The 19,025-nt window shown below is 37.4% G+C and overlaps 1 protein-coding gene and 1 long non-coding RNA gene across 3 annotated transcripts in view; one reads left to right on the forward strand and one right to left on the reverse strand.

The window, feature by feature from the left end:
* Positions 1-3,291, forward strand: part of LOC136838871 (uncharacterized) — a 3,862-nt gene extending 571 nt beyond the window's left edge. The window contains exon 2 of the mRNA XM_067104536.1: positions 1,440-3,291. Coding sequence (XP_066960637.1) covers positions 1,440-3,155 — 1,716 coding nt within the window. The 3' untranslated portion in view covers positions 3,156-3,291. The remainder of the gene's footprint in view (positions 1-1,439) is intronic.
* LOC136838874 (uncharacterized) overlaps positions 1-19,025 on the reverse strand; it is a 530,691-nt gene that overhangs the window by 393,359 nt on the left and 118,307 nt on the right. The gene's annotated exons all lie outside the window — the stretch shown is intronic.

A 19,025-nucleotide genomic window follows, 5' to 3' on the forward strand; every position in this document is an offset into this window, starting at 1 on the left:
ACTTACTTTCTCCCAAGTACATTTTGCACATATTTAATTACCGGAGTTATCTTAATCCACAGATCTTGGCAAAATATATTTTTCTGACCAATGTTAATTTTAGTGTTGTTGAAAAATGTTCATTACTCAATATATACCAAGTCCCCAGACTTTCAGAATTAGCGGTCATTTGGGTACGTGTTAGTTTTTTAAATTATTTTTCATATACTTTTGCCTTACAAATCTTAAATGAGAATATTCTTTATCGCAGCATACTAATCGAAGTACCATGGTTACCTAATAGAAAAACTTGAGAGAGAGAGAGAGAGAGAGAGAGAGAGAGAGAGAGAGAGAGAGAGAGAGAGAGAGAGAGAGAGAAGTGTTCCATATTGTAAAGAACACGTTAAAATTAAAATTCAAAATCAGTTACACGTTTTTCTTACTTTCTTGGTCGATGAAGTTGCTGGAGAAATGAATTTTTTTTTTTTAACTATAAGACTCATATGCAGGCTGCTATGACAAACTTTTAAGGCAAGGAGAAATCTCAAAAGCTCTCCGTCATCGCATAACAGACTAAAGCGTAACGCCATGGACACTAGAATTTCCTTGAATAACTTTTATATTACATGAATTTGTCTGGGAAAGTAACTCTCCTCCCTGAAAATAACACCTTGAAGGGACGATGCCGCGAAAGGTACCGTGGGAATGCAGAAATAGAAGTGTACCTAACTTGTGTCTGATTTTTTCCTCAAGGAGAGGCAAGTTAGATTATTTGCAAACGGATACTCTTGCCTTTATAATGATTTACATAGATATTCTTCCCTCTTCTGAAAAAGTAATTCATCCATCACTAAAACAAAATGTTGCAAAAATCTAATCACAGAAGATTTTTGGCAAGGTAGAGGAAAGCGTGATTGCTATTACAGGCCTTCAAATGGTTGCTCCGCTAAAGGGCTGATAATTTGCAAAGTTCTGCTAAGCTTCAGTTTCGTTTAAAGGAGACCATACTACGTCTGATAAGTTTCTGGCAAATTGAATAATGCTCAGCCCGTTGAAATAAAATGCAAAATTGGTGAAAAACATAACTGTGATTTGACTCGCTTATGAGAGAAATTTAATCTGTAATAGTCACGTTGGGAAATCTAAAATGCGCAGAAATAAAGCTCATTAACATTACAGAACAACATAGTGTCAAAATTTGGCTGTATATATTTAAAAAAAAAAAAAATAAACGAATACCATTTGTTAATCTGATGGAATTTCATCACATGAACTGAAGTTTTTTTTTACATAAAAACATAGCAGGTGTTTAGACTTTCATGTACATACCATCATTTTAAGCATTTTTCGAGAAAAGATATTACACTTTAAACAAAATCATGAAAATATCTGGTAGATGATACAGAAAGTTTATGTTGGCTGTGAGAGAGATTTTAAATTTTAATTTTGCTCTTTTACAGGTGTTACTGGCGTGCCTAGCGGCAATTTCATGGGGTCAAGATGTAACTGAACCACCACTTGATGATTTGGAGACAACTCCAAGCACAAACACCTCAACAACCACTTCTGTCCCTATTCTGAGGCAAATAAACAAAGTAAATGACGACGGTTCTTACACTTACGGGTTTGAAGCGGCTGATGGCACCTTCAAGATTGAAACCCGAGATGACGAAGGAAATGTCAAGGGAAAATACGGCTTTATCGATGAGTTTGGGGAACTAAAGGTTGTAGAATATAGTGCTGGTAATGGTACTGGCTTTGAGGCAGATTCAGATATCTTGCCACAATCTGTAACTCCTCTTCCTGTTCCTGCAATCCCTCAAGAACTTCCTAGAATTCCAGCTCTTCCCCCAAGGGCTCGTTTCCCTCAAAGAACGCCCACTCAGTTTGGTGCACCTCAGTTCCCACAACAACAATTTGCTTCGTCACAACCCGAACCTCAGTTTTCTCCTCGACCTCAACCATTCGGACGCTCTAATCCCCAGCATTCCCCTCGACCTCAGCCCCAGCCTCAGCTCATTTCACAACCAGAAACTGAGACACCACCACCTAGGTTCAACAATCCTCGTGCTCGTCCTCAGCCACAGTTACCTCGTCCTGCCTCCCCTGTTCGCCCACAGCCACCAGTACTTTCTTCTAGACCACAAACTTCTGTTCATCAACCCTTCCCTCATCAATCCCAGTTCCCAGGTCAACAGTTCCCTCCACAACCACAGTTTACTTCACAGCAATTTCCCCAACAACCACAATTTCATCCTCAACAATTTCCTCAACAGCCACAGTTTGCACCACAACAATTTCCTCAACAATCCCCATTCTTCAATCATCAATTCTCACAACAGCAACCTCTTCCTCAGCGACCACAGCGTCCAGTAAATATTGCTTTGGATGGTTTTTCTGAAGATAGGAACCAGGATGGTTTTGTTGATGGATCACCAGAGGAAGCTGCCAAAGGAAATCCTATTAATCCTGTTGTACCTCATGGCACATCCCTCTTGCCAGCAGGAACCTCTCCTCTCCCTAAACCTCCTGTGCAAAGTCATCCAGTTCAACCACAACCTCAGCAACCATTTTTACCACAACAACCACAGTCACCATTTGCACCACAACAACCGCAGTCACCATTTGCACAACAACCACCACAGAATCCCTTCTTCTCAAACCAGATTCCACAGGGCTTCAACAGATTTGCAACTCCTCAACCTCAGTTGTTCCCTAGCCAGACGCAGCTGCCTCAGCTGACTCCTCAGCAGATCCAGCAAATTCGTCAGCAACAGCTGCTGCTTGCTGCCCAACAGGGACAGTTCCCTCAGGGACAGATCCCTCATGGACAGATCCCTCAGGGACAGTTCCTTCAGGGACAGTTCCCTCAGCAACAGTTCCCCCAGCAACAGTTAATCCCACAACAGTTTCCCCAACAGCAGTTTGGTCAGCAGCCCTTCCTCCCTCAACACTTTTCAGACCCAAGATTTGCTGCCCAGCAATTTGACGGGCAGCAGTTCCCTGCTCTTTTCGGTGGTCAGCCGTCTGTGCCCCAGCAGTTCACACCTCGTGTCCCATCTCGGCAGCCAGTAAGGGGATTTAGGTCAAGGCCTGCGTCCCCACCAAGAACTCTGCCAGCTTCATCGACACCTGTGCAGACCAAAAAACCTGCAACTAGTACCGTTGAGCCATAAGAGATGATGCTTGTGACACCTTTTAGCTATTTATGTTCATGATCTTCGTTCAAAAATGGTTCTTTGGTAGCTCATTTTGGGTGTCTTCCTGTATATAGACTGTGATAAATGACAATGTAAATAAAATTCTCTTCCACTTATTTCTATCATTTAACCTGCATAGATATTGCACGTAGGGCTTAAATGAAATTCCTGGATTGAATGAGTAGCTATTGAAACCCAACTAAAATGAGCTGTAAGATACCTTAAGACTTACCCACCACGTGCCTAGGCTTCTATTTTCACTGTTTCTTTTCATGCGCTTGAAATTTTGCCTCTATATTTTATCGACGTAAACACCAATGGTTGTTAAAAGAATAATACGCCTATTATACAGACGACAGGTGAAAGGTACGTACGATGTTTGCTTACTGAAACTGAGATTAAAAGTAGCCAATTCCTATTGAACCAAGGAAACAAATCCAAAATTCTACTTGTTTTCTTTTGCCTTTGAAAACTTTAAACGCGGAGATTTAAAGGAGATTTAAATAGTAACACTTAAGTTTTCCTTGCCACTGGCGTGCAGTTATGCGATGAGTAATGGGTAATCCCTCTTAATGATCATGGCAATGAAGAGGAAGTTGGAGTGGTTGGATAGCAGATAGACGAAGGCTGATCGAATTTGGAAGAGGTCTGTTATGTTGAGATACATTTTTCTCACAAATACACGGTATACCTGACACACTAAACTTTATCCGTTCAAACCTCACGAAAACATATAAATAAAAAATTGAGACTTATCAACTTAAAACTAGTTTAAATTCAGTATATATATATATATATATATATATATATATATATATATATATATATTATGAATGTCAGTGCACACGCAGCACCTACCACTTTAAAGCAACACTTGAATTTATATGCGATTTTATGTTATTTTTAAGTACATATATGCATGAAAGCTGCTTATAGTAAGACTGTACCCAGATAATATATATATATATATATATATATATATATATATATATATATATATATATATATATATATATATATATATACAGACATATACATATATATACATACATATATATATATACATACATATATATATGTGTATATATGTGCGAGTGTGCCTGCGCGTGTGATTGCGTATTGAGACAGAGATAGCGAGCTTGTATATTCCAGCCATTCATCTACCTTACTGAATTTTTTCAAGGAAAGAGTGAACTGGACAGAAGTAAGGAATTCAACATTCTTCTCCGGTTCACCTCACTAATAATAGTTGATGAATCAAGACCTTGACACATAAGGGACCATAAAACGACAGTTCTAGAATTGTTGGTGAGAGGGCTATATCCTACGCACACAAGAGAGAGAGAGAGAGAGAGAGAGAGAGAGAGAGAGAGAGAGAGAGAGAGAGAGAGATGAAGTTTAACTAACAATGACGTCACACATTCGTCAAACCAACCCCTTTTTGACTCGAAGCGAAACGTTGAGACTAAAGTTGTTTTTAGATCAAGGATGACAATGTTACAGATCATTGAATACAAATAAGCATATTTTTCACTTATCCTTGAGTTCCCAAGGAGCATAAGATTATCCAAGTCTACAGCCAAGACAGTTAACGAGCAATACACACCTTTTATAGATCTGCGAGCAAACTTACATTTATCTATATCACATCACCTTGCGCAAAAAAAAAAAAAAAAAAAAAAAAAAAAGGCTCCAGAGAGAAATTCTGATCTTCACTAGGTTATGCAGAGCAATTTCCCAGCAAACCATTGTTTTCTTTCAGTGGCAAAAACCCCATTGAAAGAAAACAATGCCTTTTTGCAAAAGCAGTAGAAATTCTGGAACCCCTCATATATCCACATTATCTTTCGATTTCTTCAACGAAATCGAGGAAATTATTTATGTTTCCACAGACTCCCCAAAACTCAGCTCGAGGTATACTGAAAGAATATTCAAAATCAATCCATTATTAATATTTGTATAACTGAAGCGTTAGCTATTTATTTGTTCATCTATTTTTTGTTAACGATTAGGCAGTAACAGAGGTCGCGCTTTGAAACCGTTACTCTACTCCGGCCCTATTCATTATCTATTCTTTACGTGGAACAAGAATTTTCAGGTTTCCTGTTTTTCATTCTTCTCAAATATCTAAGCTAATTGTTTAGTAAATAAAGTATTTCCATTTCAGAAAGCCATGGCTATCGTCACCGGAGCTTATCCTCAATCAACACCTTTCGATGTCTGAGATTCGCTTAACAGGCCGTTTAGTTTCGTAGGGGTCCACGTCGCTTGGACTGCCTGGGGGTCTCGATGATTCCTCATTTTCTGACTTTGCTTACAGAACACAGTTAAGTAAATTTCGGTGTCACTGTGACTTGCTCCCAGTCTGGCCGGGCCTGCTTATCCTTATAACATTCTAAGTCTGTTAAGGGCAAAAATCAAGATACTGAATTGCTTACAGTTTTCGCAGTGATGCAATTTATGCTGAGTTATGACGTCTTGCCAAGGCAATTATTTTATGACGGAACCCGGCGCTGCCCGCCATGTCTCCCCTACCACCCCGAACCCCTACCTAACCCACCCCCACCCGGGGTGGACAAACAGGTTTGCAGGAGGAGGGTGGATGTGTCATGTCTCCCCTACCATCCCGATCCCCTACCAGCCCCGCTAAACAGGTTTGCAGGAGGAGGGTGGATGTGTCATGTCTCCCCTACCATCCCGATCCCCTACCAGCCCCGCTAAACAGGTTTGCAGGAGGAGGGTGGATGTGTCATGTCTCCCCTACCCTCTCGATCCCCTACCTACCTCGCCCCTACCCGGGGCGGACAAACAAGAAAGATCCACTCGAATTTTATTATTATAGAGGATCCTTCATACTTTTCACCAGCGCATGTGAATGGATACAGTTTATACCAACTGAAAAACGGGGGTTAAGAATAGATTACAATTCTATTCTCACCAAGACTTCTCGCATAAATACATGCAAGTTTCCTGATTTGATTTATCTTGCTCGGTAATTTCATTTGTATTTCGGCCTATTTCTCTTGACTCGGCTCTCTATTTTATTCACAAAAGGGCACCCTATTCTTCGTGTGTTTTGCAAATGAATGCCCTCTGAGGCTTATTCTATAGCATGAATGACTGCACATTTGAATAAAATTCATAAAGAACGAATGAATTTATTATACTTTCGTTTTTCTCTCCTGCCTAATTTCACATTACTATTTTATTTTAAAAAGGCATTTGAAACTCAGAACACCATTTCGCTGTTCGCTAGACTGAGTCTTGTTAACCACTTGTAACATAAAATCTTCAGCTTCACTGGGTTTTTATTGACTGTTTGGTTAGGTATTACCTACCATTACAACTGCCAGGGTCACTCAGGACGATCATACGTATGATCCCTTTCGCTCGTATCCCAACTAATGGCAAACCCTACGCCAAGTGGCTCATTCAACTCTAAGACTGATTTTCTGTAAGGTTTCGTTTTTAACCAACTGCAACGAAACTTCACAGGATTTATCGATATAGTTCATAACCAATAGAAAGCACTGAATTTATTATGATCAATATATATATATATATATATATATATATATATATATATATATATATATATATATATATATATATATATATATATTCGTAATATAATGGAGACCAATTCTTCCACTTCTACATAACATTAAATAACACACACACATATATATACATTATATATTGTCACCACTGCAAGTATATTCTTTACCAGGTGGTATGGTAGCGATGTAATGGCCTTGTTATAATACAAGTCAGTGGGCAATAAAAAAATTACCACCAAAACAAAATATGTCTGTTGTAGTTTTATCACTGAATTATGTTCACTTTAAACTTAACTTTATTTAGCACTTAATATACCACTTAATAAATAATCTAATAACCCAAAACACCAAGATCCAGGGCACAAGAATAAGGAAACACTCGAGAAACTTTTAACTTTAATAAAAGTTAAAAACTATAATGTACCCACTAATATATAATAATAATCACTTTACACCACAATTAAGCACCAATATAAAATAGCGAGCAGATGTTGACTGTATGAACAGCTGTGATTCTCTCATCTGTTACATTCTTTTCAGGACAAATGTAAACTTTTAAAGTACTGACTAGAGAATGTCCAAGGAGCATTTAAACAGGAACAGAAAGTGCTTAAATACAAATAGAACAATTTATAAGAATATTTTTTTACAGAAAATACAAAACTGTATTTTAAAATTTTTTTTTCTTTTATTTACAATATTTAATGTGACAGCTCGTCACAGCTCCTCCCCAGTAGGATAACAGCAATCCCTGATAGCTGTTATATGGGTGGAGATCGGGTCGATCCAACAGTATCTTTTATTCTGCAGACGGTCTTAGGGAAACGGGATAAGGCATCTGCTATGGAGTTGTTGATGCCTTTGATGGTCCGAAGTTCAACGTTGAATCTGGTTAGGTGATATGACCATCTTAGAAGTTTTTGATTCTGTAGTCGGGAACGTTCCAAATACACTCAAAGGACGATGGTCTGTGTAATTATTACTTTCTGATGACCCTCGAGGTATGGTGAGAAATGCTGAAGAGCTGCAATTATGGCATACAGCTCTTTCTCGATGGTAGCCCATCGAGTCTGTGCTCCCCCGAAATATCCTGAGTAGTAGGCGATGGGTAGGAGGAGTCAGAGTTATGTCCTCATCTGGAATTATGGGAGTGGATGTTTGCAGCAGGACTGCTCCATAGCCAGTAGCACTGGCATCTACTTGAGACAAAAATCTTTCTTAAGTCAGGGCCTTGGTATAGGTTTACATATTAGGAGAAATATGTTTTAATTTTTGAAGATCGTATTTATTTCTGGAGTCAGGAAAAAGTTACTTTTGATGATGTTAATCTATAGAGTGGGGCAACAAATGAAGAGAATCTCTTACAAATCTTGAATAGTAAGATATCATACCAAGGAAGGTCTTTAACTCTTTTGTTAGAAGGAATAGAGAAATTGCTTTTATACTTAGGATATTGGCTTCTTCAGGGCAATGTGACCGTTGCCAATCATGATGGCCTAAGTAAGTTACTTCAGCTCTGCCAAATGTGCTCTTTACTAAATTAATGGTTATCTTGGCTGCTTGGAACCGTTCGGTAGTTGCAGCAGAAGATGTGTGTTCATCCCAATTCTCATGACAATGATCACATCATCCAGGTATGGGTGTTAGGTAAGCCTGTGATAATGTTACTCATCATTCTCTGAAGGTAGCAGGAGGTAGTAAGTCCGAAGGTAACACTGTATAAGAAAATAAGCCAAATGGGGTGGTAAAGGCAGAATTTCTTTGCTTTTTCAGTTAATGGGAACGATGTAACCTTTCATCAAATCTATTTGTGTTAGGATTTTTGCCCTTCCCAATGTTGTCAAGATATCATTAATTCGAGTGAAGCGAGTCTTTAATCGTGACTTTGTTTAATTTAGAGTAATCTGTGCATAGCCGTAGTTGACCATTAACTGGGTACTAAAATGCGGTGAAGCCCAAAGTGCGTACTAAGGTTCAACTAAATTATTATCTAATAAGTATTGAACCTCCTTCATAGAGATTCAAATCTTCTACCAACTTCTCTATAATATGGCTGCCTTATAGGTGTAGTTCTGGCTCTAAAATTATATCATGCTTAATTGTCACTGACTCTTAATTGATCGAACAAACATCTGAATACTCCAGCAGTAACTTAGTTAAAAAGTTTCACGATGATTAGGTGGGATTTTTGCAAGATAGCAGCAAGGATTCTAATACTTGGCTGTTGAAAGATCCTTCCATGATACAAAGATTATCCTCTGAAGGAGTTTCTTCATCTACCTCCTGGTTTTTGAACTGAACTGTGGTATCTAACACAGAAACAGTTTGAAAGGAGTGTGACTTACCACATTGCCCAGGTGCACGATATGGTTTTATAAGATTAACATGTACCATTTGAGTAGGACGTCATCCGGTCAGGTGTGGAGATTATATAGTTTAATTTGGAAGGTCTACTGGCGATGGTATAGGGTCCCATAAATTTCTCTCTTGAGGTGCACCTGGTATTGGATGATAAACCAGAACCTGGTCGCCAATGTTGAATTCTGCCTTTGTTTCCTGTTGTAAGGTTGGACATTTTCTCTGAGAAATCAAAAGATTTTCATTGTAAAATTATACATGGAAGAACTTTTCTTTCAGTTCTTTCATATAAGCTAACAGGGTGGTAGTATCCTCCTCCTTATTATGAATAAAATTTTCTTTCACCATGCTTAAGCGTTGTTAAGTAGTTTTCTCAAACATAAGTTCGAGGTGACCACAGTCAGATCATTAGGTACACTGCATGCTTCTACATGAGAGTCTAATTTTCATCCCATGATTAGACAGTCTCCTCATGTATTTACGTAGAAAGGTTTTTGATGGTCTGGTGTACCCTTTCCAGAGCTCCATCTGTCTGTGGATGATATGCCAGAAGCATAGACATTGTGAATATTAAACTCTTGCATACTTTGTTTGAATAACTTACCAGTAAAATTAGTACCTCTGTCATTGGAGAATCTTGAAATCAGGTTGTGAACACTTTAACAAGCCAATGATGGTTTAGCATTAATGTTCTTAATAGTGCAGCAATGGGATATCTAGTAGTAGGACACAAGACAGTTATGAAGTACTCGTTACCTTTCCGAGTTTTAGGCATAGGTCCTACAGTCAATAATTATTTTCTCAAAAAGGTTGTTTTGGTACCGAGGATGGGCTGCAAGGTGCACGAATAATACTCTCGTTGAGCCTACCTGTGACCTGGCATTGATGACAGGATATGTACTCCTTAATATCTTTCTTTATACCTGGCCAGAAGAGTTTTATGAAACTCTGTGATAGGTTTTATTAACGCCTAGATGGGATTCAGAGGTGTGAGCCAAATCTAGAAGTGGTGGTACAAGGGTTGCTGGTAAGACAAGCTGGTGACAGTCATGCCACGTGGAAGTTACTGGTGCTTTGGAAGATCTAAAATGCCTGAAGAGTAAGCCGTGATCAGTATAAAAATAAAGTCTTGAAGGGTTATCTGATGGATTTTCTCTTTTCCAGTATCTTCGTAGGCTAGGATCATTACTCTGCAACTGCTGAAACTTTACTTTGCTTAAATTTACTAATTCCAAAGCCTTCTCTACTTTAGATGTTTCAAGAGTTTTATTTTTCTTTGGAACTTTTTTGATACAGATTGAACACAATTTTATTTTCATTTACTTTAAGTTCTTGTTTCAGAATGACATCTGGATCTGTTACTAAATTCAAAGCATTGGCCCTGCAAGGTCATTTACCTATCAGTACCTGTATTGATGGATGTGGCAAGGGTTTATTAGACACAGCAACAGAAGCTTTACCTGTGTAGTGAGGCACTGAAGTGTTATCTCCAGCCAAGGGTAGAAGTCTTGGTGATGTCAAGTCCGTTACAACATATTCTTGCTTCATTGTCAGCTCCTGTGGTGGTAGGTTGATAATAGTTTGAGACGATCCTATATCACGAAGACAAACGACCCAGGTTCCCATTTACTGAACCTTGGCATGTGTAAGGTTTGAAAATCTAAATCCGGAGTAAAGGGGCAGGTCACATGCATCGTTTTTCTTGGAATCCTGTTTTTTACCAGGCTTATGTTCTTTGAAGCTTCAGACTTTCTACACTGAGATCTGGGTACTTTTCAATGAATGTCCTGCCTGTACATTAAGTACAAACTCTGTCTGAAAAAAAGGTAGTTTTATAATGGGCAGGTTTATATGATTTATGGCGCAGAAAATAGTCATCTGCCAGACTAGCTGCTTTCATGAGATCCGTTTCCTCCTTATCTAAAATATAGTTAGCAATGTTAAATGGCACTTTTTCTAAAGAAACTCTTCCATGATTACCAGACTTTTAAGTGACTCAAATTCTTTAATTCCAGCTTTGTCAATCCGCTTTTGAAGTGTCTAATTTTTAGTATCACAAAATTCCACAAATGTCACAGGTTGTAGATTTTTGTAGTGCAGGAAGCTTGGCGATATCCTTCTCTGGTGATTGAATAAGCATCTGCAAATAACTTTCTTAAGGATCAGTAATCCTTAACAGTAATCATTGCGAGGAAACATAAGCTGCCTTACCTTTGGAAACCGTTTCTAATGAGCATTACCAGTGTTCTGGCCACTCGAGTGAGGTAGCTGTATCCTCGAAGTGTCGAAGAATACTTCGGTTCTTTCATCAAATGTGGGAATGAGCTTTTTTGCTTTGTTGAAGTCAGGCACTCCAGGAAAGATTGCGTTCTTCTTCCCTTGGTTTAAGTTGTATGTTAGCAGTTTCTCTTGTTTCGACAATTCTATTTTCGCTAATTTCTTTTGAGTTCTACTTCCTGTAGTGCAGCTTCTCGTCTTCTTGCTTCCTCTTCCTGAGCTAATCTTAGTTTTCTTTCATCTTCTTCCTCAGCTAATCTTCGCTTTCTTTCATCTTCTTTTATTTGTCTTTCATCTTCTTCCTGAGTTAATCTTCGTTTTCTTTCCTCTTCTCTTATTTGCCTTTCTTCTTCTTCTCGTGCATTGAGTATCTTCATTTTCTCCAATTCCAATTGTAGTTTCATCTTGGTTACTTCTGGATCTTCTTTACTGGTAGCAACACTTTTGATGGTCAGATATAGTTCTTCTACTTCTTAATGCTCTCTTTAACTACATTCTTTGCAATTAGAAATTGGAGGATGTCGCTTATCAATCTAGCTTTGACATAGGAGGACTCTGAAGGTATTTACCCATTTTGGGTGATAAGTCAAAGTTCGCTTTCTTTGCAAGATAATGTAATCTTGGTATGTAGTTCATCTTTAGGGTTAAGCAAGAATTGCTCTAAATTGGTTATGTTTGTAGAATTAAGTTAGGATGGCACAAAAAATCGTGAAACTTATTTAAAAATAAGCTAGTTACCTTAACAAAATAATTGCTATTTAATAAGTCTTGAAAGCAACTGCTGATAATAACTAGTTCAATATCGAAGGACTGAATTATAATTTAAACCAGATGAAACACTGATAATTCAAAGTGAAAATTAACGACTATCAATATTGACAAGTGATAAAGAGATTCCCACAATTAAGAGAATCGGGTGCGATATTGGTCCGAAGATGTTATGCGCGCAAAACGAACCAAAATCAAGTAATGAGATGACCAGCGGAATGGTCTTAACTAAGGAATGAACTAGTTCAATGATTATGATTTAAGAAGATTCAGGGTAGCTCATTGACACGGTATCCGGATTAACACAAGTGTTTGTCGGAAGAAGTCTAATGGCAGGAAGAATCTTAAAGGTGGTTCATGAAAAGGTGGGCACCTCCGATAGTGAATTAACACTGGTCGGTCGATTAACATTAGCTACCAACTATACCTCCAAATCGCCGATACCGGATTATGAATGGAAAATCACTTACTATTCGTAACAGTGCAACTTACTATTGTGCCGATCTGGATCTGGTGTGAAAAATTTAATGCCAGCTTATTTACTGCAAGCAGACACTTATCTCATAAATCACGCCAGGATCACATAAATCATGATACACATGAACTATGTGACTTAGATCACTGAATAACAAAGATCACATAAGTCACATGAAACACATGAAATCATGAGTAGCATGAAACAAGAAGTCACATGAGAAAAATTGATCCACATGAATAAATACTGATCGGACAGGCCCCAAATGTGTCACCACTGCAAGTATATTCTTTACCAGGTGGTATGGTAGTGTAATGGCCTTGTTATAATACAAGTCCAGTGGGCAATAATAAAAAAATTACCACCAGTAAAATATGTCTGTTGTAGTTTATCACTGAATTATGTTCACTTTACAGCTTAACTTTATTTAGCACTTAATATACCACTTAATAAATAATCTAATAACCCAAAACACACCAAGATCAGGCACAAATAAGGAAACACTCGAGAAACTTAACTTTAATAAAGTTAAAAACTATAATGTACCCACTAATATATAATAATAATCACTTTACACCACAATTAAGCACCAATATAAAATAGCGAGCAGATGTTGACTGTATGAACAGCTGTGATTCTCTCATCTGTTACATTCTTTTCAGGACAAATGTAAACTTTTAAAGTACTGGACTAGAGAATGTCAAGAAGACATTTATTGGAACAGAAAGTGCTTAAATACAAATAGAACAATTTATAAGAATATTTTTTACAGAAAATACAAAACTGTATTTAAAATTTTTTTTCTTTTATTTACAATATTTAATGTGACAGCTCGTCACAATATGTATATATATATATATATATATATATATATATATATATATATATATATATATATATATATATATATATATATATATATATACCAAGAAAATGTGAATAACTGTTACTGCAACATTCTGATTTAACTACCAGTCATGGATGAACCCCTGTACAGAAAACTTGAACATCAGTTGCACCATTAATCTATACAGATGGCTAATCACCAGCATACTGAAACCGCCCATCCACACCAGTCACCTCTATCTTGCTTGCATAAACTCTCTTCTCCTGGAAGTTGAGGTCTTTCCCTTCTAATTCCTGTTCCAGACCATCTATACTACAGAGCTTCCTGCTCTTCCTCGCCTCCTTCCTCGTAAACTTTCGAAATGTAGACCCATTTCACGAAACTTTCACCCTTTTTTCTTTCTAAATATTCAACCATCTCAAAACACTCTCATCCATTGTCTCACTTATGTTACTACCCTTTTTACAACTCCTACCTTCCTCTACATTCCTTACACTCTCAGTTCTTCTTATGCCACATATACTAAAGTAGTTCATCTCTAAATCTTCCACATTTTTTTATGCACATTTAACACACAAGCTTCACTGAGGAGGTTGGCTCGACAGTCCCTTCATTAATTCTAACCTTGGTCTCCATAGAAACTGCAAGTTTCCTGCCAATCGTCTGCACATAGCCTGCTACCTTCACTGATTCCCTTATTCTGTGAGTACCTCTTCTTACATCCTACCTTCATCTGAAATATTTACTTCTAAGTACCTAAATGAATCTACTTTTTTCATATTTAAGAGTGACTGAGTGAATAAGCCAAAGATAATCCTCGAACAAACCAAAAAAGACAGGTTCAAATCCCAGTCAGGGATGATGAACTCAATATTTCAGAATGAATCTGAGTGTTTTGAGATGGTTCTGTCATGCAGAAAAACTTGAGGATGATAAATTTGTGAAAAGAGTATAGTACACTTCAAAAGAACTGGAAATTTGTAGGAGAGGAATACCTAGAAAGGGAAGGGCAGATGGGATGAAAAATGTATTGGACAAAAGGGTCCTTAACATTCCGGAAGAGAGAGTGCATGCAAGACAGAGGTGATGGTGCTTTGTGTGTAATTGGGGTGTGACACACTGCTAGTGAGCTTTCTGTCTGTTCTTATGAAGTGTCAAGTTTTTTGGAAGTTTTGCATGGGGATATCATCTTCCAATTTTGCAGTTTAAGTGGGAATGTGGCAGGGCTGCTGTTTTTCTTTTCTTGAGACCACCCTTTTACAGAGGAGTTATATATATATATATATATATATATATATATATATATATATATATATATATATATATATATATATCATACTCATAATTATTAGTACTCTTTGGGCACAGTACGTCTTGTAAGCTATTCTAATTACTTAAGACATCAACTAATTAAGACAATAATTGTTTTTATAGTGTTTAGTCTATTCCTTGTACTGACAGCCATTGTTTTAGCCACTAACTCATGGTTATCATCAGGTTACATTAGTTCTAAGAAGGAATTGTATTTCAGTATACAGCATAGAAATAAGAATCCAAATAAAAGTGATAATTAACAGAGAAAAGTCACACATGGGGATGAGTTTTTTTTGAAGCCTCACAGGATTGGTTCCCCTAGCTCTGGTCAGCAATGGTTTTCTCCACTGGTAAGTTGCTGCAGTGCAATACTCACTGCTTCAGCAACTTCAGCCTAACTATAGGCATACTCCTAATATATAAATTCTGCAACTCTGATGAGTCATTTAGTGGTGGCTGCTTGTCATGAACTTTACAAAATGCTAACATATGCTCCCATTGTTCTGATGGTAGTCGCCTCCTTTGAGTCATTATTGCATGTCAATTCAGCAACTTAGATTGAGAAGCTTGCATTCCTCTTCAAGGTCTTAATTATAGAGCACTCTGGTACTCAAGTGCCTGGATATCTTGAGAGCATGCTGTATATATATATATATATATATATATATATATATATATATATATATATATATATATATACATATACCAGCAAAGAAAATTTCAGGAGTAATCCCACTGCCATTCCTTCTACTTGTTAAAAAAAAAAAAAAAAAAACCTGAAGGGGTCTCACCGAGCATGCTATCAGCATATCATTCAACAGTTTCAGAACTGGGAAACGTCCATTCCAGATCAGTAAACATCATTTAAGATAATCTCAATGCCCTCTGAACTACAGAACATCCAATTAAACAGGCTGTCTGCATCAGGTTCAGTAGTTTTAAGGATGTCTATGAATCTACAGATAGGTAAGGGCTTAAGTTGTAATTTAGGATGTCATCCTAAAGAAATTAAGTTGTGATTTAGGATGTCATTCTAAAGAAACCTGATAATATTCTCCAGTAACACAAATGAAGACACCAAAGAGAAGAGTGTGTAACATGGTAAGCAAAGCAAATAGTGTGTAGCAAGATGTTAAACTTCCTAAGGTGGTAACAACTACACGCACGGATATTATGTGACTGTAAAAACCCTTAAACCTGGAAATCACTCAGCCCATAATATCCCAAATGACTATCCATGACATTTAAGACAGCTAAGGTCTTACATGTCATCTTAAGCCCCTGCACAGCAGCAGGTTTTTCTCTGAAGTCTTATGTTGAATTTAGGAAGCCATTAAGATAATCTTAAAAGAGTATTTAAAGATCTGGAGATAACCCACCCTAATCTTTGAAAACGTATTGAAGATGCACAGCAGAGTCCCTTTTCTCTCCAACCGAGAGGGTGACAAGTGGATGGTATGGCACTCTCTTTGCCAACATATATATGGCTTCCACAAAAGACAGGGCTTCAGCAGCCACAGGAAACCAAGTCTATGCTGGATAAGTAAATGACATATCCAACCAAAAGAACAGATGAATCAGAAAGACTACTTGGTACCCTGTCAGTTGAAAACTAATCCAGCCCTCAGTTTCTCAAGTGAGGCAAAGAAACAGAAGACTTTACCAAAGCAACATGAAAATTTTGACAATTTACCACAAAACTGACAACAGGTTGGTCTACAGATAGGAAGATGCCCTTTGAAGTAACTCTGAAAGTGTCATACCTAAGAATATTTCTGAGAGTCATCAGCTACCCCAACCTAGTAGCCAGCCTCGTTATTAGGGACAGCACGTCACCCAGGGGCCCAAGGAATTTAGTAACAGAGTGGTTTACACATTTAAATGTTAGGAAGAGTTATGCAAGACTCGATAAAAGCTATGTTGTGCACATGATGACAGCCCAAAGGATGCCACTTCAAGCCCTTTGCTACATTGGGACCACCAAACACCAGCATTTTATGTATGTGGATTTGCATGTATGCGGCTGCAATGCGTTCCACCAGATGAGAAAGCGAAGCAGAACAGCTAGCGGATGTCTTAAAAATGAATTTGGTCCTTAGCTTTAAAAATAGGCTCAGCCAAAAAGACCATTGCTTTTCTTGTTGTCTTTGTTGAGAGAAAACAAACCAAATTTGTCATATCTGCCTACAAAAGATCTACAAATGTGGAATGCTGCCTTAACACAAGAGAAGAGTGGCCAGATTCATATGAAGGGATTATTTTTGGTTCCTATATCAGAAAGGCCCAAATCACCGCAGTACCGGGAAAACTGCCCACTTGGAGCTGGAGCATTTGAGATAAATATTAAAAAGCAATAGACAGCCCAGCAACATGATATGGAGGACATGATAAAAAAAATGAAGGGATATGGAGAATGGGATGTCCTACAGACAGAAATAGATGACCTCTGAAAGGTCACAACCAATAGAACATCAATCTAGGTAACCTATAAAGGAGTATCAATAAGTTTTTAACTGCCACAACCTAGTAGTCACTCTTTTGTTGAGGAACAGCATCACCCCCGGGGGTCCAAAGAACTGGGAGGATGGCTATGGGTGTCCTGCAGCTGTTGAAACAGTGAACATTGCACTGCAGCAGCCTTCAACACATATCCGGGTGACTTGAGACTATGGTCTCCCGCAGACCATCAGAACTCTTACCCGAGCAAGAGGAACCATTCCTGTGTGGCTTCACTGAAAATTATACTGATCTGCAAAATTTCTCTCTTAATTTTCAGTTTTCCTTGGATTCTAGTTTTTAATCTATATTTTTTGACAGTTATATTGTAGAACCAAGTTTTATACTTTTCGTAAACTTAGGATACATCGGGGTGAAAAACTTGATGATAACCTTGGTGAAAAGTTAACGTACAAGTTAAGGGGCCCAGCATACCTGACTAGGGATTAGGGTGAGAAAAAATTTAGTTTACCTGTAGGAATTCAGAAAATTGCGGCGGTATTTTCTCACAATAACGGACACCACACATACTTTGGCATTCAATAAGTATGCATATATATATATATATATATATATATATATATATATATATATATATATATATATATATATATATATATATATATAATATATATATATATATATATATATATATATACTCTCTTTATATATATATATATATATATATATATATATATATAATATATATATATATATATATATATATATATATATATATATATATACATATATATACTATATATATATATATATATATATAATAGATATGTATACATATATATTTACTGTATATTTATACATACATATACATTATATATATATGTGTGTGTCAATATAACGTAACCTAAGGCGCAGCAAGTAAAGGGTTGTGAATTCCTTGTTGGCAAAATATCCCCCTGAATAGCATATGTGCCTCCTTTTCTTGTGCCAACGGCAACCACACTATTAATTTATGTGGGTATACGGGGAAAAGAAACTAATGACAATTTCACTGCTCTGCTTGGTAAAAAGGTCAGCAGCTTGGTGTTTCCAGCCACATACCTTAAAGTAATTTATATATCTGTAGCATTTAGTCAAATGAATTATAATTGTACGTTACTCATTACTTTTTGCCAATACCTTCATTAACCATTAAATTATAGCTATGTATGCTGGAAATATATAGATATCCCAAATATTAAGCCATAAATATCACATGATATGCATAACTGCATCCCCCTTCCCCGCCAGGAATCTAACCTGTGCCTTTTGGTTTAGATACAGTAACAGACAGCAAATTTATCCATTCCACAAACAAGAAAGATATAAGTTGATTCCGAATCTGCTGTGCATATTCCTGAAGAACTGAGGTTTTGTATTGAAAATCAAATCGTTCTATCTTCATCGTGATAGCCGGCTCATAGTTTGTAACACTCGGTTAATTATGAGGTTGTCACTTATACAAACGTGATATTTTCATACATTCAAATACTGAATTTGAAAATTCAAGTTGCTGGTTTTAGTTCTACCTTTTCTAGAGTACTCAGGTAGACTTCAGCAAAGCTTCCCCAATCCCCAACACAGCCCTCACATTAAGACAGTAACAGGCCATGATACATAGCCAGGACTTTCACAGACCAGGGGAAGGCACAAACACTTGAACTTCATGCAAAATGCCAGATACTAATCACTGTACCAGCACCCTATTATAAATGTCGCTTAATACCGAATTCACTTTACCTTGGGAATGA

The sequence above is a fragment of the Macrobrachium rosenbergii genome, chromosome 5 (genome assembly GCF_040412425.1).
Source record: "Macrobrachium rosenbergii isolate ZJJX-2024 chromosome 5, ASM4041242v1, whole genome shotgun sequence".
NCBI lineage: Eukaryota > Metazoa > Arthropoda > Malacostraca > Decapoda > Palaemonidae > Macrobrachium > Macrobrachium rosenbergii.